Genomic DNA, 23,840 nt, shown 5'->3' with positions numbered 1-23,840 from the left:
ATTCTGATCAGAAAGCTACTTGTCCTTTACATAGTAGGTTTGGTTGGATGGAGTCTTTGAATGCTAACAATCAGTTATCTAAATATCTCTAAAGATAACTGTATAGACCACATTAAATGTCAGAGGTCAACAATTGCTTTACCTATTGTAGAATATGTATTTGTATTACAATGTTACATGTAACTACATATACAGGAAAAATAGGCATAAAGTTGTCAGTTCTCTAGACAGGGATCTTTGTGGATACTTAAATAATTCATGGATCAGTAAACATATCTATATGCATGTATTCTCCGGCCTGGTGGACAAGTGTACAAAATGTGCAAAATAATAGATTCACCTCCTTTTGCTCATTTGAGATGTCATTTTAATGTGGAATTACAGTAGCTCCCTAATGATGAGAAGCAGTGACAATTCATTAGCAGATTGTGGCTTAGATCAAGTGTTTGATTTGCCTAAAAAGTGTGACCAGTACTCAATTATATGAAGTATATGCATTTCTTTTGAACATAATTTTTTTTTTCCTTTTGCCAGTTAAAATAACTTTCAGCTTTATTTTTTTTTCAAAGACCCCAGCCAGCAGCAGACAATCGCTTCTATAATTTGTACTTCAATACTGATTTTAAAAACAACCTTCAGAAGCGCTACTAGATTTTTTATTTTCTGCTTAAGGACAATTGGATAATGGGAAGAAAAGAAATAGTATGTCAAGGCTGCTTCATGTTTTGTCTTCTGCCTTGTTTCATGAAAGCAAGGATTTCCCAGTTTGTTCGTTTGTTTGGGTTTTTTTTAATAGTTGTAACATTCCATTTCTCCTCAGTCTAGAAAAAGAAGTATACCTCAAACATGTACATGTATGAACGTATATATTTCATCAAAAACAAATTCAAATTAGTTTAGTCTTTAGAATTCTCTTAAACCTTTTAAGATAATTGAGATGTAAAAACCACAGGTGGTAACCTTCTTCCAAATATTTTCAAAGGATGTCTTACACTTCATTATATATCCTGGGTACCTAATACAGTGTGAACATATAATAGTACTCTGTTGCTCTTATGGGTTAATTAATTGCTGGATTCCACGACTGTAGACTTGCTTTGGGTTTCCAGTAAGCCTTCCCTTGTGAATTTCATACAGAAGTCCCCCAATTATTTTGCACATTTTGTGTAGGTAGTTTTATTCAGAAATTAGCAAAACTGTTTAACTCCAGAGAGTGCTGAGCCATAGCTGGTTCTCCCATTTAGTATGAGGAAGACTGTAGCAGATCTAGCCGCAGTCCTAGAGCAGAACTCTGCTGCTGAATTTTGGACCCCCGGAGCGACAGTGCCCTCGGGCTAAGTTTAACCATCCATCTGAGGAGATGCTGGGCCCCCAGAACATCTGGATGAGGAATGAACAACTGGATGGATGTACCCTGGTATGCAGACCTTGCACGCAGATAATTAGTTGGGAATTCTGTTCTTCCGGATTCCTAAAGCCCGTTTCTGGAAATTTCTGTTTTCAAGGTATTCCTCACAGGGATTCAAATGCATCATTGCAATCCTGAAATTTTATTGTTTTTGTCTCTTTTTTTTTCTTTCTTTCTTTCTTTTCTTCCTTCTTTCTTTCTTTTTTTTTTCTTGATTATTGTTCAGAGATATATTGGTAGATTGCTCTTAAAATTGTAGTCCGTTTTTTTTTTAACCCTTTTTTGAGGATTTAGGTGTGCTTCTTTAATTGTTGAAGCACAAAAATATTTCTAATCCTGCTTTATGAAATTTCAAATTGTAATTGAAAGAGATGAACTGTGATAATAGGAGTAGATCACGCTTATGAATGGGAGTTCTTACAAAAGTGCTGTCTCTCTGTCTGCCGTTTGTGGAGATTATTTTAAGTCCTCGCTCATGCTGGCTTTCCTTTCCGCCTTGTTTATGTTCTCAGAGTATAAAAATACAGTAGTCAGAAAGCTCCTCTCAGGGAGTCTGCATTTAGTGCTTGTCTGAGGATTCCTTTCTAAATGGACTCTGGTATCATTTTAGCACTCATATTGTTTGCCGAAATCTGAGCTTCTCGGGGAAATTAGAGCAGTTAATTTAATATCATGAAAGGTTTTGGGGCTTCTTAGTTTATTCAGAGACAGGGGAGTGTAAATCAAATTGAGTATTCTGTATAAAGTAGAGGACAATAAAAGATGCCTCCAAAAAATAGCCAGTCTTCCATCCATCCACTGCCTTCCTGATGCCCATCTTCACCTGGGGCCCAGAGACATCTCACTTTATTCTAAGTCTCCTTCCCAGGGGCTCCCGAGGAGAGGTCAGTGCCTCAGAAAGACAAGGAAGCCTGGAAGGCACTTAGCCCTGTCTGGGCATAGCAGGTGTGCTCGGTGCTTATTCGTTGTTGATGCCGCACGGCCAGGACAGTGTGGCTTGTGGCTTAGAACTTTATCCCATAGAGTTTGGGCCCAGCCCTGACATACTGCCATAGAAGGACTTATTCTGCAACCATCAGTGACCATCTGGGAAATGCCTGGCTCTGTGCTACACATGGGGATAAGTTATTTTGTGTGGAAGGAAGCAAGGATTCAGCTGCAGTGGGAAATACACTTCTTATTGCCAAGGAAAAACGGAAAGAAAGCTATCGGGCATTCTCAGACCGCTGAGTCCTCTCTGCTCACATTTCCAAAGTTCTTTTTGCACATGCCTCCTTAAGTGATGGAGTGCATGGTGCAGGCTGGGCAGTGGGCTTTGTTGATTTGTTTTTGAGAGGGTCTTTGACCGAGGCCTTTCAAAGGCACGATAAGGACCTTTGACCTGAGAGCTTAGAATACATGTCAGCGGCCTCCGGTCCCGTCAAGCCCCAGAAGCAAACTGCTAAGGCAAATGCTTTGGCCTCAGCCCCGGAAGGTTCTGTGTGTGTTTAATGACACTCCACCCCACCACCCTCAAAGAAATACTGGGCTGGTGTTTATTTCGCCTCCCCTCTCCCCTGCTCAAGGACTAACTTTTACGTCTCTGAGTTATATTTTCACAAGGAAAAACCTGTGTGGACCAAATGCGTATTTACTTTGTTTTAGAGACTTAGTGTATTTGTATGAAATATCAGGAATGATTGTGGACAATTAATCGGGCTTTTCACAAATGCTTTGATGCTCGGTGCCATGGAGATGTAATAGCTGGAATGGAGTAACTGCCGCGTGGGCCCCATAGGCCTTCCAGCACTGCAGAGGTCTTGCGAATGGCTCTTTGACTACCAGGGTTAGGAGACAGTTCCCGTTTTGTTTATCTATGATTATAACCAAAGAAGACAATCTCAGTTATAACAAATGTCTTCTAGAAAAGCACACTTATGCATAAATATCTTAAATTTTGATGCATTTCATATTTAAATAGTCTATAAAATATACCCACAGAGATGCTTATAGTAAAGCTCAGTTTTCCCCATTACAGAGAAACAACTAGATGTCAACTTTTACCAACCACTAAAAATATTTAAACATTGTTTGTTGGATAATATATTCCATGTCTCTGCATTTAGCCCGAAAACAACCAGCACCCTCTCTGACACTCTCTGTCCCCACCACTCCAGTTTGCTGAGTTACAGGACTCTGATCAGATATGAGTAGTGCGTGGTGGGTTTTTTTTAATCTTTTGCCCATCTCCCCCAACGCACTTTTTTATTCTTTCTACCACTTTATTTTTTCTCTTCTTTCTATGCCTTTCTCTTCTGCCCTGCAGATTTCATTCTTTCCATGTAAAATGCTGTACAGTTAGAGTCTTCTGTTTGGTTTCTGGTCTCTCAAAAGGAATGGAAAATGCTTCACAAATTCAGCAAATAAATAATATACTAATAGCAAGGTCCCCTCTGAAATGTCTGCACAAAAGCCGATGCACCACAAACTGCCACCTCTAACGCACCCTGGACTTCCCGATTTGATGATTTAGATACTTTTCTACTTAGGCGGATGGTGCCATTTTTGCCGAATTCAGCATGTTCATTGAACAATTTCTCGGAGCCAAAAGCCAATCCACTGTATTTCTGCTTGGTAAGGTTCGGTGGCCTTGGCGTGGGCAGGGGTTGTTGATTCATCGGCCTTTAAACTGATGATAAATCCTGAAGCTGGGCTGCAGTACTGCCTGCCTTCACAGAACCTCTGCAGGGAATCCGTGGTCCCACTGCCGCGAGAAACCCATGGAAAAAGACGCTCAGCAAACTCTTGTTAAGAAAGGCTCCGGAAGAATTAGGGATACACAGAGAGACTCCGTGTAAGAGGGCATCGGTGAGAACTTTGAAACACTGGGTATATAGGACTCGCCAACCTAAAGTGTGCTTTTGCTTCTTGAAATGCCCATTTACTGTTTGTTTTTGAATTCTGAATATCTAAATCTTATAATGTGAACATCTCTTGAGATGATGCAATTTCACATAATCTCGTGGCAGAGCCTGTTTATTGTAACACACAACGTCACTTTAATTGTGTTTCCTTTGTGTGCATTTATACAATCCTACATCTATATACTTTTCCAAGGATAACAGTATTTTCATTTTAATTCTGCCTTCCTTTGACGGAAAATAAAGCCGTTGGAAAGGGTTACCAAAGGTAGCTTTGACACAGCCTTTGTGGAGAATCATCTTGGGATAGTTTAGTGCAAATTACAAATGAAGATTCCAGCAACAGGAAATCCCTCCAAAAAAATGAAAGGGGCTCATATTTTTTTTCTGAGACAAAAAAAAAAATTTTAAAAGAATCTATAAAGGAGTTTTTCAGTACAGCCATACTTTTCAGCCCGTCCTCCGCAAAGACCATGGTATGCTCTGCAAACAAAGTACAACAAACAAGCTGATGTTAATAACCGTTTTCTGTATAACATCTTTTTTGGGGGGAATCAAATGGGTTATATATAATATCTGATATTTAGTTAGGGTGTGGTCATGGTATCCTAACTACACATCAGATATATATTAATATTTTGATTTAGAAAAAACAGTATCTATTTGTTATCCCTCAACTAAATTACCACGGTCCCCAACTAGAATGTATATTAGTCAAGGCATCCTTTTAAAAGACATTATTTTCATGCTCGTGGGATGGAAAGGGAAATAGAAAAGGAATCCTGAAATAGGTGCATTTAATTCTCCCCAATTTAAATTTAAGTGGTACATCTTTAAGGCAATAACGATATTTCTTTTTTTTCCCCCATCGTGAACACTTCCATCAATGAATTTCTTTAATGTTGATGATGGTTGGTGCAGTTTGAGGGAATCTGTATTTAGTCAGAAAATGCTTCAATAGAATGACCTACCAGATGGGCCCCATAACAATGCACGGCGGCATCAAACCACCACAGACATTTGGTGCTTAGAATAATAAAAAGACTATAAAATTAGATTAGTTGAGTCTAATTTGGAATTGGTATATTCCCCATGCACCCTCGCCACTCTTGGGCAGATAAAGCCTTGAGATTTAGCACGGTGTCAGAGCAGGAGCCTGCAACTTCCAGTAAAAGGCAGACGAGGGAATGGGAGAGAGAAAACAGCATTCTGGGAGGTCGCGGAGGGCAGAGCAGTGACCTCCAATGATTTACAGGCCTTTAGCTTAATGAAATTGTTTCAGTGACATGACGGTAAGAGCTCGTAATGGATTGGATGCCCTAATGTAATGAAATTACTCCCTTCTGCCTAAAAAAAAAAAAAAAAAAATGCGCAATTAATATTTACTGAGACCTGACAGCCTTTGGTGCGCTCGTCTGTGTAGTTCGCTCAGACAGTCAGAGAGGAGAGACGGAGCAGCGTGGCAGACAGGCTGGCTCTGCGCGAGCTCCTGGCGGGGACGAGCAGAGCCTGCAAGGGGGTGGAGGGACAGGCGCTCGGGTGGCCCGGGCCGCCTGGCCCCTCGGCGCTGCCCCGCTCAGCCTTCATGCTCTCCCTTGCTTTTCCACAGGCAACTGGACAACAACCACATCAGCTGCATTGAAGATGGAGCCTTCCGAGCCCTGCGCGATTTGGAGATCCTGTGAGTTGATTTTGCGATCGCTGCCTTGTGTGCGTGCGTGCGTGTGTGTCCATGTAGGGAGGGGAGAGGGGGAGTGTGTGTGCAGAGGGGGGTCCGTGTGGATGCATTTCTGGGCTTCTACTGCAGTGCTATTAAAATTGGGAACCGGGAGATCCCTCTGGCTCACCTTGGCCAAAGTGTTTGCAGGCAGCGAAGTGTGATTTCTCACCTCCCACAAACTGGGGTTCCTGCTAATTAAGTCTCAATTGAGTCTTTCTCCCCCGATGCTCCCGCAGTATTTGTTGCTGGGAGAGACAGATGGGCTGGAGCAGCCCCCTAGAGCCTGCCAGAGCATCCAGGGCGAGTGTGTTTGAGAGAGGGCAAGCCAGGAGACAGGTTCCAGGTCTGGGGTGAGTGAGAGGGGGTGAGCACCTGGAGGTCAGTTGGAATCACCCAGAATCAGAAAGGACCTTGGCACAGCACTGGGGGATGCCAGACAGCCTGGGAAAGTCCAGCCATTGCCATTGCTCCTGGGCTTGCATCTCAGGTTTCAATTCAAACTTTAAGCGGTGACTGTGACCTTAAAGTGGCAGGAAGGAAAAGACGAGAGGAGGTGGCCCCTGCCCCATAATCACACCCTGTATGGCTTGTCTCGAAAAAATGTGTAGCTGTCTTTCTGTGTTCTGGACTTCCAAATGGGTCTAACTAAGGAAACCTGATTTCCAGGAGGAAAGTCAGCTAGGAGTCATCTTGGGGTCATTCAAACTAAAGTTGAATTGTGTAAGAAAACATTTTGATTGTACCCACCAAAGCCACACTTCTAGCTGTCCCTGATCTGGAGAAACCTGGAGAGGAAGGCAGTACAGCACAGTAGGACTTGTGTCAGGAGATGTGTGGTTCAGTCCTGATTCTGCCGCTAATTAGCCGTGTGACCTTGGGCAAGTCTCTTCGGCTCTCGGAGCTTCAGTTTTCTCATTTGTAAAATGAAGGAGTTGGTCGCTCTGTCTTGGGAGTGACTTCCCCTTTCCAAATTCTGTAATTGCTTGGTTCTAAAAATAATTCTGATGGTACTATTCTAGCCAGTGAATGAGAGAGAGTAGGATTTCTTGAGCATCCCTCTAAAAATAAAAAATGACATAGTCACAGGTTACCTATCTCTGATTCCAGAAGAGTGAATGAATACCAAATAAATGAATGAATAAATATATTCAAATGTTCCTTTGTACTTTAAGGGAAGGGTAAAAGGTCTTCCCTCCACTTGTCTTTTCACCTGGCCCCGCAGACACCAGCCGCGGGTTGGGGAGAGCCTCTCCACGTTGCTTGAGAGGAAGGTGATTCCAAGAGGAATCACGGGAGATAGGAGGGGTTGCTGATGCTGCAAGCTGCTTGAAATTGGACGAAAGCCGAGAATTCCTGGTACAGAACAGGCCGGACCCGCAGGGAGGGAGGTCAAGTTGTCATTCCTGAGATGGATGGTCTCTCCTTACCCAAACTCTGACCCCGGAACCGGCATCAAATGCATGTCTGCGAGGTAGAGGATGCCAGCCCAAATATAGTAACCCAGGACTTCTCCCATTGGGAGGCTGGGCATTGAGAAGGGTAGACACGCTTCCCCTTGCCTGCAAAATAGCGTGAGTAGAAAGGCTGTTAGGAACGTATCACCTTTTTCCTCCCTTGACAGAGAGAATGAGAAAGATAAGACAATTCCTTGGGAAGGGACCAGGAAATGGAAGTCACCAGCTGCCACGAAACAGCTGTGACGACCTGACAGCCGCATGCTCGTTGTGTGCTGGGAGTGGTGTTGTCTCGCCGCGCCAGGAAGCAGTCTGGGGTAGAGGAGAGGGCTTTACAGCAGACACACCTGGATGTGGAATCCGAGGCCGTGGGACTAGGGTCGAGCTTCTTAACCTCTCTGAGTCTATTTCCTCAACTTTATGAAGAGACAACTTACGTACTGCATAGGAGGGGCTCTCATAAACATCGTCCTTTCTGCTTCCCTAACTGTTGTCCCTATGTGCATGCCCTGGCCCCCACCCAACCCCTGCCCAGGGCAGAATTGGACAGCTCCTCTCTACTCAGATGCTTGCTATTAAAAAACAATTGATATCCAGATACATCAGGTGTCTCAAAAAGTTTAAAAACCTGTGACAAAAAAGAAAACAAAAAGTTCTCATTCCCCATCATTACAAAGAGCCCACAGGATCTGATTAGTTTATCTTCTCAATTCCAAACAAAGCCAGATCAATAGCTTTGTTTTAAACATGCTCTCATTTGGCTTCACATGGCTAAGTACTTAAAATTAATCATAATCAGTTATTCCGTGGGTTTTTAATTTCCAGCAGAGGCACAGGGCTTTGGAACCATCCATCTTAATGGTGAGCCATCCTGAAATTGGCTGGAGCTGACATCTCCATTTGAAGAACCTCCCCTTCCCACCCCCAGGCCTTCCAAATCTCATCCACACATTGACATTTTATAATGCTTCTCTGTAATCACGATTTAGGCACCATAAAGAACCTTGGCAATGAAATAATAAATAGGAACTAAGTGAGGGTGTCACACATTAACTTAATACATTTTTCAGAGAGAGAGAGGAGAGTTCCAAACAGCCTATCCCCAGAAAGATCATTTTTAAATATCGAAAGCTTAAAGTCTATAAATTAAGAAGAAAAAATATAACATTTTGGGTGTGATTTCTCTGACATGAGGCAGCATGAAGTAGGACACAAGGAAAGGCTCACGATTATCTTATTGAAAGCTGTCAAAATTAAGGAAAGTTTGCGGATGTCAACTACTAGTAGAAATATTTCACATGCGATAACCTTGTTATTTCATCATTTCTACGGGTGGAAATACCATAAAATTTCTCTCCATCAAGGCTAGCGTTGGTTTCACCAGCTCCATTGAATGAGAATTTAGGAGGTGAGACTGGGAGGGAACCGCTGGCCATGAGGGAGAAATGAACTGGTGCAAGGTTGGAAGAGACTGAGATCTGCCCCCCTCAACCTCATTTTTGGGGGGTATGACCAGCACAGAATGTGGTAGACAAGAAAAGGAGCCACCACCCTCCCCTTTCCAGGGAGTAAAAAGAAAATCATAGTAGGGGTGAAACTTCTTAAGGCTCTGTGCCACTGCAGGGGAGAAGTAATGAGGGCCATGGTGACAGCTAGCGGTTACTCATACCCAGCACAGTAACCAGTGCTTTTACATACACTAGCTCTTAATCCTCGCAGCCCCTCGAGGGAGCTGCTATTATCATCACCCTCCTTCTACAAAGAAGTAGCCCATCTCAGAGCAGCCAAGTGATTGCTTAGCTAAGTGATTATCAGCAGAGCCTGTGTCGTCAGCCCTTCCACCAAGCTGCCCTTGGGGTCTGGGCTGCCAAGGCTGTTACGGGGCTTGGCTCCCCTATAGCATGGCTGGCGGGTGCTGCAGGATGGTGTCAACCAGCCTCCAAGAACTGGACTAGGCAAACCACCAGTGACGAAAAGTCCTGCTGGGGAGAACGACAGAGCCTCCCACAAGCTTGTGAAATTGTCCTTGTCACTCCCTTTACCCAGTTAATGGGTCTCCACAAAGTTGAAGGTAAATCATACTTGCAGGAGGAAGAAAATCATCCCATTTTTCCACTGACTTACGTTGTAGTTCCAGAGATGATTTATTCTCACTCCTGGCTGTTGCCAATTGACTTTGGCACGCAACAGTTTGGGGGCTCTGTTTTCCAGACATCCCCACAGCCCCCAAATATACAGCCTCAACTTTGTGGCATTTAAGGTTCTTAATTGAAGGACCCAGCCTCTGTGAGTCAGACCCGCTTCTGTTACGCTAATCATTGCCCTTTAATTTCCACCTGTTTTATACATTTGGCGATTCACGTATAGCACTAGGTTTTCTCCAAGTAAGTCATGCTCACGCTGCAGCCGAATATGCCAAGACCGCATTCCCAACTCTGTGTGACCAGGAATTGCTGCGGCAGTGTTCCGAGCCAGGGGTTTCTAGCCCCTGCCAGCCAGGCTGAGGACGGCCAGGCGCTTCGGTTAAAGTAGCATCTCCCTGCCCGACATGCCATCGTGGGTCAGAAAAGATGCGTAACTCTAATGAAAAACAAACTAAAAGTATAGTCATGTGAAACAAAAATGAGTTGTTAATAAAATAAGTCATTAAATTGTTTTCAATTGTATTATGGGAGAAGAAAAAATATTTTCAGACGCTGTCTCCTGATTAAATGTAGCAAATCAGAAGTTCAGTAGATACGGTGTCAAAAACGCCAGACCACAGACATCAGTAACACATCCTGCAAATGCCCTTATCTCCCAGTGAGTGGTCTGCCTTGGATAAATCACTGGAACCAGCAAAATCTCGAGGAGATCCAACAGGTCCATAGATAACAGCATGTGCTGTTTTAAAGCTCTCACTCCCATTATTCACTTGCCAATTTTGGAAATTTAGTGACATTATCATAGGCTGGTGCTGGCAGGACCTTAGGTGTCTCCAGGACAACCTCTTCTTGTCCAGATAAGACACAGAGAGCAGGCAGTGGAGGGAGGCGCATGCCTCCTAACATTCTGCACCCTGCGCACCCACCCCGCCTGGCTCATCCGGGTCCCAGCCTAGCTAGGAGACTTGCCTGAGGTCAACAGCAAGTTGGTGGTGGCAGATGAACTAGAACCTGGGACTCCAGACCCCTGACCCATGTTCTTTGCCCACATTGGGCACCTCCATGCAATTAGGCTATTCAGAAGGGACCTGCCGCTCCAGTAAGACTGGGGATCCTAAGCCCAGTTTGTATAATACTTTGAAAATTTGTCATAAAGTTTTTGATATTATTTAGGAGGTTGGGAGCGGGCAAATATGTGTCCATGACAGAATCAAGGGATGACCCAGCCTTCAGCTCTCTTTAAACCAGAGGTTGCAAACTAGACCACAGACTACATTGTGCCCACAGGTGAGAATATTTTTTTGTCCTGTATTCTCAATTGCAATTAGCATTTCACATTTAAAAATGAGGATATCATACATAAAGGTCCAAATTTCCAGCTTCTGTTTTGAAACCGGAAGCACTGGTGACCTTGGGCCACATCTCGGCATTCCTGCATTGCGGTCAGCTGTGGCTGGAGCACCCACGCTCCTTAGGTGGGGTGTGCAGACTCCACTCTGCCACTGACCCCTACTCATTTAGGTTAGCTGCCAGCCCAGGCCACCCCTGCTTTAGTACTCTGAGAAGGCAAGGGCACGCTGTGTATCCAGCGCAGGGCCACGTGCTGAGCTTAGGAAAGCTTTATGTGAGCAGGTGCTCGGGTGGATGGAGCTCTCGGGGCCTGAGCTTGCCAGGATGGCTGAACGGCCTTGCACAGAGAGCGCTCAGTGACAGAGAGTCCAGGACAGTCCACAACTGAGCAAGGCCACTGCAGAGGCGATCAGGAATATCTCATGTCTCATCTTCTGGGAAGTTCTTCTGAAGAGTTAAACTAGTCTCCAAATTCCCTTTGATTTTACAGCAGTTGTAATTGGGTCCATGTATATGAAAGTGACACACAAGAGATAAATCCAGTTCCGCTCCTTTATCACAAGAGTCACCCCACCTGCCCTGTTTCTGCTCCCCAGACCCCTGCATCAACTGGTGTACTAAGCTTCCTCTCAGCCCCGTTTAGAGAAGAGAGATTCGAGAGTCAAAGCAGCAGTAACAGAATGAACCTGACTTTTGGGGTAGTTCTAATTCAACCACATCCTGGCGGTACAACACGGCCTGACAGAACCCCGTGGGTAGAAGCAGAAAAGTGAATGGGGAAGAAAGTCCTTTTCTGGTATAAGGAGAAGGCAGTGAAAATAAATTTTCATACCTAGATCAAAGTGCGCTCACTCTCCTACAGCGGTGTTGGTGTCCTTCCTGGCCGGCAGGTGCTGGCACTGGGTGTTAGGACATTCAAGGACATTGTCAGTCCAGTTTGGAAAACCCAGAGCTTAATACAAGTGGTGGTCTGTCAGCCACTTCAACTGAGCTTCCTCTGGGTGTGGAACTAGATGCTCTGATTAACAATAACAATGATGCAATGATAATATATAATGCAATGATATAACTATTGGTATGATTATTATGAATATTATTATTACAGCCTGCATGTTTGGGCATCTACTACTTTTGACAATCTATCTCCATTTTGAGCTTTTTCCAGGCACTGTGATAAGACATTAGAATGTAGCATCTTATTTAAATCCTCACCACAACTTTACAAAGTACATCCTAGGAATCTCCTCATTTTACCAATGAGGAAGCTGAGCTTAGAAAAGTTGAGGAATTTTCCCAGAGTGACACTGGCAAGTACAAGGGGACTGTTCTTCCAGTTCTAAAATCCAGTTCTGCCTGATATCAAAGCCTCTGCACATCACTCATCACTGCTATGCTACAAAAACTAAAATTTAAAAAATATCTGTCAGATATTTTCATACCATAGAAATGATTGTATGCATTAGTGAGATTACCGGCTGTACTTAACACTCACAATAATTTAGAAGCCACAGTGGTTTTGCTTTGCTTTGTTTTGTTTTTGGAAAGTGGACCCATAGAGCACTCAGATCTAAACTTAACAGCCTCAGCTTAATCAGTATCATATCCAGTTCCACAAAACTGCCCCGGACATGGAGGTACGAAGCCAAGGTTGAGTTTCAGGGTGTTCAGTTCCCAAAGAACTGGCTTCCAGTCTAGCTTCACCAAACCAGGTGGCCTGGGGTTCATTTACTTACCAAAAAGTGGAAACACTAATATCCACACCTGAGGACAGTTGTGTGGATGAAAGGAGCTGTCGTTGGTGTGTTCCTGGTAAATAGCAGATGCACAATCAGGACACTCAGAGAAATGGAAGTTGGTGAAGTTTATACTGTTTCGCGGCCTTATCTTTGCACCTCACATGAGCCTGGACATAGTAGGTGGTCTGTTAAAGTGCGTGGACCCAATCAAGTTGATATCAGTTAAGTGAATTGAAGCCCACCCAACCCCAGTTTATAGCATCTCTGTTATGTGTCATGTCCCCGAACAGAACTAAGGTTGTGGTTGGACTAGAATTATTTTAAATGTTAAATAATGTAGTTATTTTACTCAAGTAGTCCACTCTTCACATTACCTTTGCTTTTGTATTTCTCCAGCTAAGTGGTGATTTTTCTTTTTAATAAGGAGCAGAATCAGAACTGCAGTGAAAACTGGTGTGTTCTAACAGAGAAAAGACTCTTTTGTTTTAACTTACAAAATGTTTCACCTGGGTTTCTCTGGCAGATGCAAACATTTGGTTTCAATAATCTTTGAGATCAAGGTGTCTAGTCATGACATAGTTCTGCATATAGAACTGTCATTGCTTAATGAAAATCTTTACGTTTCTCCAGAACATTATTTTTTGGTACTATGCTGAACATTGTGATTTGTTCCTGCAAGCAGGATTAAAACTGCCCTTTGTAGAGAGCATCGCTAACTTCCATTCAGCCCTCACAATAGTAGGAAAGGAACTGGGTTTTCTATAAATGCTTGTGCTGCACGACCCGTACCTCCTCCACCGTCACCCAGATTCAGAGTTTAATGGTGGGCACGCTCTTAAAACGACTAGCCTGGTTTTGAGAACACCAGCTTAAGGAGAAAGTAAAAATTACTTTGAAATCTAAAATAATTTTTTCCATTTAAATAAGTAGCACTTTCACCCTCAAAGTGCCTAGAATCTGGAGGTGCCTTGTGGTTTCCAGTTGATTTCATTCTCCTGTCAACCAAAGGCTAGTTTTGTCTCCGAAGTTGAAAATGTGTGGGTGTACATTCCAGGGCTAAAAGGCTGTGGTGAAGATAATTGAATTGTTCTTCATCAACAAGGGATCTTGCATCCACAAACTTCCTGTTAACAGCTTCTCCTGCGAGGGGCACTCAGGTGGAGTCAGGTCATGGAGGTCTTGCTGTCCCCAGGGACCGCAGATCCCAACCACCAGGTCTCTGGGCTGAAGTTTGGCCTTGACAAACTTGGTTTGGGTACAGCCTTTTGGTTTGCTTTGTCCCACCCAAAACTAAACAGGAAAATAGCTCTGCATCTTTGAGGAAAGATTCCAGAGGGTTTTCTCTCAGGCAAGATGTGGAGGCCAGTGGGGAAATGCCACAGAGCTGCCATATGTGTGCGGTGGGGTCAGTTTGCCCCCAAAACAGAGCTGCTGTGCTGATTTGCAAAGTTGCCCATGCCCCGAGGGTCAGCCTCTGCCCTTTCTCCATCCGCTCAGCTGCCAGCGGTGGCTTTGGTGACCAGCCTGTGAGCATGTTTAGTGAATATCTTGCCTCTTAATTAGTACTTATCTCGTGGTGCTCGTGATGTTCAAGCCAGGGAATCTTGTCCCCCTAGAACAGACAAACCTACCTGCTACCGCTGCTGCCATTCCCACCCCGATGCCCAAGGTTGGAGTGGCCGAGAGTCCACTACTCTGTAGAACTGAGTTCTGAAAGCCAAGATCCTAGGAACTTAAGCAGGACATTGGCCCCTCCTGCCGGGTGGCTTTATGAAAGGAAGGGCGGCACAGAGAAGGTGATGAGGTGCAGAGCTGGAGAGAATTGGAGCAAGGTTCTACTTCTCCCTGAGCTTCCATTTCCTTGCCTTTCATTTGAAGGCACTCAGGAATCAGGGATGGGAAGAGGAGGGATGAAGGGAACAGTGACTCTGTTTCTCCAAGGTCCTGTTTGGATTCCTCAGACTCATCATAGAAAAGCTCTAGCGAGTCCTTTTTCTTTTGCCTTATAATGAATTCAGGGGACCTCAAGTGTTGGCTGGCCCATGGGTTGAACGAAACCAGCAGGTGGGGGGATTTGATTTTTTTTAAAAATTGTTTTGGTCTTTCCAGTGTTTAAAAAAAATAGAATGCATTGCCAACATATAAAACTCAGGTAATTTTATGTAAAGCGTGCGAGTTCAATTTCCAATGAATATCTCTAGAAGCTGTGACACCCGGGGCCCACATGCAGCTGCAATCATCTAGAGCTGAGCAGTGCTGTCCACCAGAACTTTCTGTGATGGAGGAAATGTTGCATCTCTGTGCCGGCCAGTGTGGGAGCCATGGCCACATGTGATCTTGAGCATTTGGCATGTGGCTAATGCAGCTGAGAAACTGAATTTTTAAAATTTTAATTAATTCCGATTTAAAATCACCACTTTTAGCTCATGGCTACCGTATGGGACAGGTCGGGTTTAAAGCTGAGTGTCACTGGGTGCCCGTTTGGACAGGGCATGCCTCTGCAAATCGCCATAGCTGCCACCAGGCCTGCTTCCCCGCCTGCTCCAGACCTCTCGGGCCGTTTCCCATCCTTAAGAAGCAGAATGTTTGAACAGTGTATTTTCTAAAAGTAAATCTTTGAAATATCTGCCATTCCCCTCACCCTCCACTCTTTCCTTTCTCTATCTTAATTTAAACATCTGGGTCTTGTACCCACAAAAGACTCATTTCCATTGAACCCCAGGAACTGTGATCATTAAAATTGTCACCCACCAAAGCAAAACCCTCTCTGCATGAATTAATTTCCTGATCCCCATTACTCACTTCTCTCAGCCTTGCAAATGACTTCTACAAAGTCAACTGGGTAGGAAAATCGCTCCCACAGAGATGCAGCAGCCGGTTAGGGAAGCAAGCCCATTAACCCCACGGAAGCTGAGCCAGGTATCTGCAGAAAGTCAAAAGGAAAAAGAGCCAACCCTGCATAACTATTTTCACATGCCGCACAGTGGGGGTGGTTGCTACTTTCAGAGTTTGGCCAGATGTCCTGCCTTTGTGAAGAGCTGGGCAGAGCTCGGCATCCACGACCACTTCTATTGCCGTCTGGAAAATTAGTCCCAATCTAGAAATGCCAATTTAGAGCCAATACCAACCCAGTTGGACCTGGAAGTGAAATTGTAGGCTGGAAAGACCCTGGAGGTCAACTGGTTCTATCACTTCATTTTGAAAGAAAGAAACCTCCCCCAGAAAGGTTAAATGACTTATCCACAGACATAGGAAAAATTCATGGAGGAACCAGGCCAGAAAACGGTCCTTTGGCTCTTTACCCAGTGCTCATTATTGCTGTCTACTCTCCTCTGTATTAGCAGACAGGAAGCGAAAATTAGTGAAGCCAGGCTTTATGTCTTGTTCATGTCACCATCCCTTAATCTCCAGCATTTTGCCAGAGGGAACATTTTGCATTCCGCTTGGGAGCGACACCCTCCAAGGCTTTGGCCACTGCTTAGGGGGATGCCCTGCCCAGTGCCCCACCAGGTTGCTGTGCAGAGGGCTTTCTGCAAAGAGATTAAATTCCACATCGTTGATGCCTGGGTACCAGTGGTGACCAGAGGCCCAGAGAGTAAGCACTGGAGTTCCCTGCCCTTTAGTGTTGGCCCAAATAGCCCAAGGTATAAATTGCACCCAGCTCCCTGAGAGAACCCCTTCCTTGCCAATATCAGAGGGTAAAAGCAGGACCTTTCTGGCATCTCAGCCCAGGAACAGAACCTCGTGCACCCTGCTCAGGTTTTTCTGCTAACGGCTCTGAAGTGGCTGAGTTCTGAACTGTACACAAGAAGGGACTTAGATGTTTAGCCTCAGAACTGATGAGTAGCATGCAAACCCAGGCAAGAGCACTCCTGCCTGGTGGAACACAGCTTTCCCTGACAGACAGACACTTCTTCTGGGCTCTTTGTCCCCAAGTAATGGTGGTGGGGGGGGGAAGAACATTGAATCATTTTCAGTCATTCAAAGACAGTTCATTTGCATAGTAGGTTCCTGTAGTGTGTCTCAGCTGGCGGCCGCCCTGCAGGAGACTCAATAGAGAAGGAAGGTTGTGACCGCATTTCACCATAATTCCATTAAAATATTTGATTTTCTTAATATACATTTTTCTGATTCAAATTGTTGAGTCAATTTGTTTGGTTCAGAGACCAAAAACTCACACCTGCCTGCCAAATGCAGCCCCCAGGTGTTTCATTTGTGGGTTTATGTTCCTCAGGGTGATTTAGTTGCCAATATTAAAAAACCAGGAGACTTCATATGAAAATTCTACCTGTCTGGCTTTCTCTTTAAAAAAAAAAAACTGGAGACACTGCACCCACATTCCTGCCTAGCACAAGCCCGCAAAACAAGAAGTGACATCCCGCTCAGTAAGGCCGTGTTGACTTCAGTCCCCATGCAGCTACTTACTTAGGTGACAAGTCTCACTCCCATAGACAGTTGAGTTTGTACCCCTGGATTAGCCCAGGAGGCTGTTCAGAGTGGAAATTTATTTGTATCAAAGATGCCAAAAACATGAGCCTTCATATTTTGAAAGTCAGCAACCCATTCAGTAAATATCGAGTCTGCCTGTGTGCCAAACACTAGGCTAGACCCTGGCTATGCAGCAGGGCGCAAAACAGCCTTGCTCTCTGTCCTCGTGTAGTATACACATAGTGGGCATTTAAAACTTTTCCCTTTCTTTCTTACTGGGCTAGGCACCAAATGCAGCTGAGGTGGAAATTGTCTGTTTCTCCCCTTCTCACCTGCAAACTCACCTATCCAGCTATGTAAATGGGAGGTCACCTGTTCATCCTTGGCCCATGTGGACATCTTGGCATGCTGGCAATTGCCTGGTTTCTAAATAATAAAGTGGACAAGATTGTCCAGGGCCCCAGGTATAGACAATGAAATAGAATTGGGAGACCAAGGCCATCTCATTCATGTGGTCATTTAAGGTACAGTTTATAATTAACTCCATCATCGGAAGGCAGGTGAACCATTCTGAATCACCACTGGGCAGTATGTGTGATCATCTCAATAAATGAGTAAGGAGTTCTTCAGACTCAAGGGACCCAAAATGCTGGGGCGTCATGCCTCTGAGCAGTGGCAGGATTTGAAGATTCATCTTTCTCTTTTGATCTTCTACTTTTTAACATTTTTTGGAGGCATTATGTTTTTCTTTTCACACCGAGGCTCTGCTGAGTGGATAGAGATGAATTTCTGCCTGTCATCATATGAATATACAATGAGAGATGAACCAAAGACAAGCCCTTTTGTTAAGGAGTCCGTATCATCAAAGGCCCAAATTGGCAGCTGATTGTTTTTATTTATTTCTGTAGGTTTTACATGACACCTGGAGACCATTTAAAATGTTACTTGGCGGTGAGAGCTGTGTGTTTAAAAATAACGCTCACCCGGTGCCAAATCACTTTAGAGTCGGGTACAAATATTGAGACAAAAACCCCAGCTGTTATTGCTTTGGCTGCTAACTTGAGGTGTCAAATGAGAGCTCAACTGCTATACGTCAGTGAATAAGGCCCCTTGTGAGATCATTATGTTTTCTAACAGTTGAGAGTAATGGACTAATCAGTGCAGCATCAGTTGTTTTCATTACATGCCCACACAATGGTTATGAGCTTTAATTTAAACGGTCCACAGGGAGATCAAGGAACTCAGTAATATGCAGCACCCAGGGAAGTCCAGGAGAGCAAGCCATGTGAAAGAGGCGGCTTCCCACCTTGTCTCCCCCTCCCTCCTTCCCACACCTCTCCTGTTCCTCGCGCCTCCTGTGCCCTCAGAGACCCATTGCCCCTCCAAACAGGCAACAGAAAAGCTTTGCGTAGGGAGCAGAGCTGTACTCTTGGTTCTTCGGGGATTCTTAAAAACTCTAATCAGCCCATCCAACATAGGGGCCACTGTGTTTTGGCAACACTTAGAAGTGTTAGCCAAACCTGGACCTCAGAAGGCTTTGAGACCTAGCTGCCCTCTCTTCTCTGTAGCCTCTCCCACCCCGCCCTCACGCTCTGTGTCGGAGCAGCAGGGAGGGAGGGTCGTGTGCACCGCTGCTTTGCAGCAGCCCCCGTAGTGAGGCAGACACCGTGGTCCCTGCCACATCAAAGGCGGTACAGAGTGAGTCCACCGCAAACAGACAGGATTCGCCTCCACCTTGGGAAGATGTGGATGTTGGGCAGTTAACAACTGCGTGAAGGTAATCGTGCAAGAGGCAGTTTCGTGTAATGGTTAAAAATGTAGGTCCTGGTATCACACCTCCTGGCCCTGAATATCGGCCCCACAGCTCTGTAACCTGTGTGGTCTGGACAGAGTTCATTGAGCTTTCTGGGCTTCCAAATGGAAATAACAATAGTATCTCAGGATTGTTGGGAGAATTAAATGAGATAGTGTGTGAAAAGTGCTCAGCCTGGTGCGGGCACATAGCAAACACTTAACAAATAGTATCAGCATTATTACTGCTATTATCATGGGTGTCGTGGATGTCTTTATTGGCAGATCTCGGCAAGCCCACTTCAAAGCAGTATCGTTTACTAGTCTAGCTCATTAGAGGGAAGTAGAGAGTTCACAGGAGAACCTGTAACATTCCATTTAGGTTTTCTCAAAGGAGGCATTACTGCATCCTCCTCCTTCCTGATTTCTGGAGTTTCCTAGAGCCCCCAGGCAAATCAGAGCAGCACACAGCTAGGAAGGAAAGACAAGTTCAGCCATGATAGGAGGGACACAGGACAGGGAGCTTCACCTAAAAGTGATAGGGTACCGAGGAGGAGGTCTGGGGACAGCCCGAGGCCCTGAGCTGGGGAAGAGGCTTAGGGATACTTCTCTCAACCCGCATGGGCCTACTGGGCAATTCAGTGTGTTCTCCTGGGGCCAAGTCTGCAAAGAGAAGCCATCTACACATGTTCTAATAGACCTGAGTTGGCCAATAATGTTCACATTCCTAGGACCTCAGAGAGGGTTTTAGGGCCAGGTCATCCTCAGTAGGCCCGGACTCCCAGTGCCATGATGACTGCCAATCGGCAGTCACCTAGCAAGACCAATAAGAGCCAGAGTTGCTTTGACATAGGAGCCAAAGAGGACAACAGGGACCTGAAGGACAGCCCCAAGGATCTGCAGTGTCCTCCATTTCATTCCTCACTGCCCTGCCTGCCTAAGCCGTGAGCTCCCCACCCCTCCCCTTTCATCCACACGCTACCAGAACCTCTCTGTGCCTGTCATCCCCCCTGCCAGCTGTGTAGGTATTTCTCGCAGGGTCCAGCCACAGTATTTACGCTCAGCTGCTCTTCAGGAAAGGCGTCTGCCTACTTTGGCTGTGTCCACCTCTGTGAGTTCAATATAGGCACTGTTAGAGATTGCTCTTTCTTCCAGTCTTGGCGTGTTAGCCATTGGACACCCACATTTGTAGGTACAAGTCAGGGCATCTCTGGGTCCACTTAAAACAGACATCCTGTTGCCATGGTGGCTGATGACTCAACAAGAGAACCACCTTGCTTACCTAGACTTAGGGAGAAGCCAATCTACCTTGAGACAGGCATGAATGGGCCAGTCCACCAAGAGGGTCTATCTGACCCAAGGAGTCTGGGTCCCTTCTGTGTTGAGGGTAAGAGGAGGGCTTCCAAGAGTACCCCAGGAAGGTTGACATGCTGGGAGGCTGCAATGGCACTTACTGCAGATGCCTGATTTTGCAATTATGTGATACATGCTCACAGATAATATTGTTGCATTAGAGCCAATTACATGGTGTTATGGACACACAACACGCAGATTACACCCAGAGCCAGGAAAGCACAGAGTGATAAAGCGATGGCCTAATCGGAGGAGACAGAGGGAAATGTCAGCCTTATTAAGGTTGCCAGGGTGGCTTGGCTGCAGCTGGACCTAGTTCCTCTGGATCAAAGATGGCTGTCTTGAGTGATGCAACGGGAGCCACATGTTCACACTCTGCAGGGAACAGCAGAGGCCTGGGGGCAGAAGCCAAGTTGGAGCCCTCCAGGGTGGTTACAGCCACCACTGTTGAGGACTGGCTACCATTTCAGAGTTTGGGCCTCTTCCTTAGCGGGAGAACACCATGCCCTCCACCAAAGGGGCCTTCGATCCCAGTTGTAGCAAGAGAGCATCTTATATGTGGCCCTCTACACTTAGGTAAAGGCTCTGTTCTTAGCTTTTTCCCTAGTTCAGTGGTTTTCAAACATGAGCTTGCATGAGACTCCTCTGGAAGGCTCATTAAACACAGAAGAATGGGACCCACCCCAGGGTTTCTGACTCAGTAGATCTGGGTGGGGCCTGAGAATAGGCACTTCTAACAAGTTCCCGGCTGCCACTGCTGCTCTGGGGACCACACTTTGAGAACCACTGCCCAAGTTCCTTCCATACCCAACCGAAGGTGGATTCACCTGCCCTGTCTCTTGAACAGGGCCTTCTCCAGGCTCTGATTCCATCACAGCATTGCAGGTTCCAGAAGCATTGGGACCGGTCTTGTAGGTGGGAGTTAGACTGCCTGCTTTTGAATCCCAGCTGTGTTAACTGCCACTTGGGGGGCTTCCAGGAAGTGTTTTTTGTTTGCATTTTTAAGTTTTGAAAGCCTCTGACCTAACCCCTCTTCTTACTAAGCAGTTATGGGACTTGCCCAGCCTGTCATACTTAATCACTGGCAAAGGCAGGGCCAGGATGGTCCAGTTCTAGAACAGCCAGGGGCCAACAAAGGGGTTTTTTAAAATATAAAAAGCCAGATAGTAAATATTTTAAGCTTTGCAAGCCATATGGTCTCTGCTGCAACTACTCAGCCACTGTAATTTGAAAGCAGCCATGGACAACACAGAAATGAGTGGGTAAAACCTTTTTCACAAGAACAGGCTGCATTAGCTGGGATGTGGCCTGTGGGCAGTTGTTTGCCAATCCCTAACACTGACCATTATGTGAATCCTCGTGCATTAGTCATTGCCGGAGAGCCCTTGTCTTGCCTCCGGACCCTGGTATTTAGCTGAGAAAGACGACGCACAAACTCTTTCAGGGTACCAAGGTTCTCTCTGGGCACTATGGAAACCATAGCAATTTCACTCATCCCTAGAGGCCTGGAAAAAAAAAAGTTTAATATTCCTTTTCTAGTGCTCACATTTGAGAGAGAATGGGGTCCATGGGCAGGAGTAGCATTGTCCAAATGGATCATTTTAATATGGAAAGTGATTCCTTTTCGTGAGGCATTTATGCTTCAATAGTGGCACAGCTGGAGAACAGCTGGATGCTACACAGGTCAAAGTGAGACTCAATATAAATGCAGTATTTGTGGTGGGGCGAGGACTGTACAGGAGAGAAACTGTAGGTAGGTAGACTGTCTTTTAAATCGCATGGGGAGGGAGAGGCTTTATTTCTAGTTGATGCTGAAATGCCCATTTAGTAGCTTGTGCCGGTTGGAAAAGGGGGAGGCCAGGATAGTCCTGAAATGTATAGAATTAACTTGACCCTGAACTTGAGCTTCAAACTTGATGGTAAGTGCTGAATTACGAGTATTTACTTAGGGAAAAACCTCTAACCACTACCTGAGTAATTTGGGGGGGAAAGTGCATTTTCTCAAAGTATCTCCAAAGGAGCAGAGCAGTGAGGTGGAAGATACCCTGTGGGACAATGGCCTCCCCGGAGATGGAGGTAAGTAAGATGAGGCTGACAAAGTCACCATAGCTTAGCACGGGCCAGCAATCTGACTGGGGCAGCAGGAGGGGTGCTGTTGTCAGACCCAGCCTTGTATTTTTCTACTGGTTAATCTTCAAGGGGGTGTATAGCACAAGAGGCACCAGGAGGCGTCTCCAGATGTTTCTACCTTTGGGTGCTGGGGTAGAGATGACAGAGACTATCCACACCGGAGTGACAAACTAGACCCGAAAGTAGGAGGCAAACGGGGGAAGGAGGTGGTAAAGAAAGAACGAGTCCTGAATCCACCAGGAGCTCATGGGGTTCCATCAGTAATTCTCATAACTTTTCTTAGCCTCAAATTGCTTGTCTCTAAAATGGGGATAATAATTCCGACCTCAGAGTGCTACAAGTATCAAATGAGATATGAACCTGGGTTGTCACCTGTAAAGGACTAAACAAACACAAGCTACGATAACAGTAGCTAAGGACCACTGGCTGTTAGTATGAGCCAGGCAGTGTGCTAAGTGCTGTATGTGCCTTGTTCCGAAGGCTGGATAACGGCCCGCGGAGATGTCCACGTTCTCATCTCAGAAACCTATCAATGCTACCTTACCTGGCAGAAGGGACTTTGCAGATGTGACTGAATTAAGCGTCCTGGGGTAGGGCGGGTTATCCTGGACTGTTCGGGTAAGCTCCAAATGTAATCACAAGGCTCATCATAAGAGGGAGGCAGATCGTGGTGAGTAGTAGGAGATGCGACTACAGAAGCAAGAGATTGCAGTGACGCAAGGAAGGGCCCATGAGCCAAGGGACATGAAAGCCACAAAAGGCAAGGAAACGAGTCGTCCCCCTGGAGCCCCTGAAAGACCTAGCCCTGTGAACCCATTTTAGACTTCTGACCTCTAAGTTATCAGAGAATAAACGTGTGTTGCTTTAAGCCACTAAATTGTACAGCAGCAAAAGGAAAGTAATACAGGCCTTGTTCCTGGAGTCAGGCTTGCTTAGATTCAAACCTTGGCGCCCCCAGTTGGTTCATTCATGACATGGAGATGATAACAAAGGTCCCTGCCTCATGGGGTAATTGGAGGAATTAAATGAGATGGCACAACGTAGTGCCCTCGCCCAGGCCCTGTCTGGCATACAGTCAGCTCTCGGTTAATGCTGGCAATTATTAGTAACATCTCATTTAATCACCACTAAAGCTCTACGAGAGCAGTGCTGTTATTATCCCACGTTACAAAAGAGGAAACTTAATGAGATTAAGAAACTTACCCATCATTGCAGAGGCTGTAAGTGGCAGAACTGGAATCTAAACAAGGTCTGTGGCTGCAAGGCCCACGCTCACAGCTCTGCTGCCTTGGGGATAGAACAATGATTTCTCCATCAAAAGCCAGCTACTTAGGCGGGGGCACGAGAATCAGAGAGAGCACAGTGCTGTGTGTGTGGGCAAAAGCTGCCAAAACTAGAAATCAAATAAATCTGTGTTTATTAGGGA

General features: G+C 45.4%; 1 protein-coding gene across 2 annotated transcripts in view; it reads left to right on the top strand.

Annotated features, from left to right (window-relative positions):
• Nucleotides 1-23,840, top strand: part of SLIT3 (slit homolog 3 (Drosophila)) — a 593,250-nt gene that overhangs the window by 426,800 nt on the left and 142,610 nt on the right. For both annotated transcript variants that reach the window (XM_012649737.1, XM_012649736.1), the window contains exon 6: nt 5,918-5,989. In XM_012649737.1, the coding sequence (XP_012505191.1) occupies nt 5,918-5,989 (72 nt within the window). The remainder of the gene's footprint in view (nt 1-5,917; nt 5,990-23,840) is intronic.

This window comes from Propithecus coquereli, unplaced genomic scaffold (genome assembly GCF_000956105.1).
Source record: "Propithecus coquereli isolate 6110/MARCELLA unplaced genomic scaffold, Pcoq_1.0 Scaffold301, whole genome shotgun sequence".
NCBI classification, from domain to species: Eukaryota; Metazoa; Chordata; class Mammalia; order Primates; family Indriidae; genus Propithecus; species Propithecus coquereli.
This window is presented reverse-complemented; position numbering and strand designations above follow the sequence as displayed.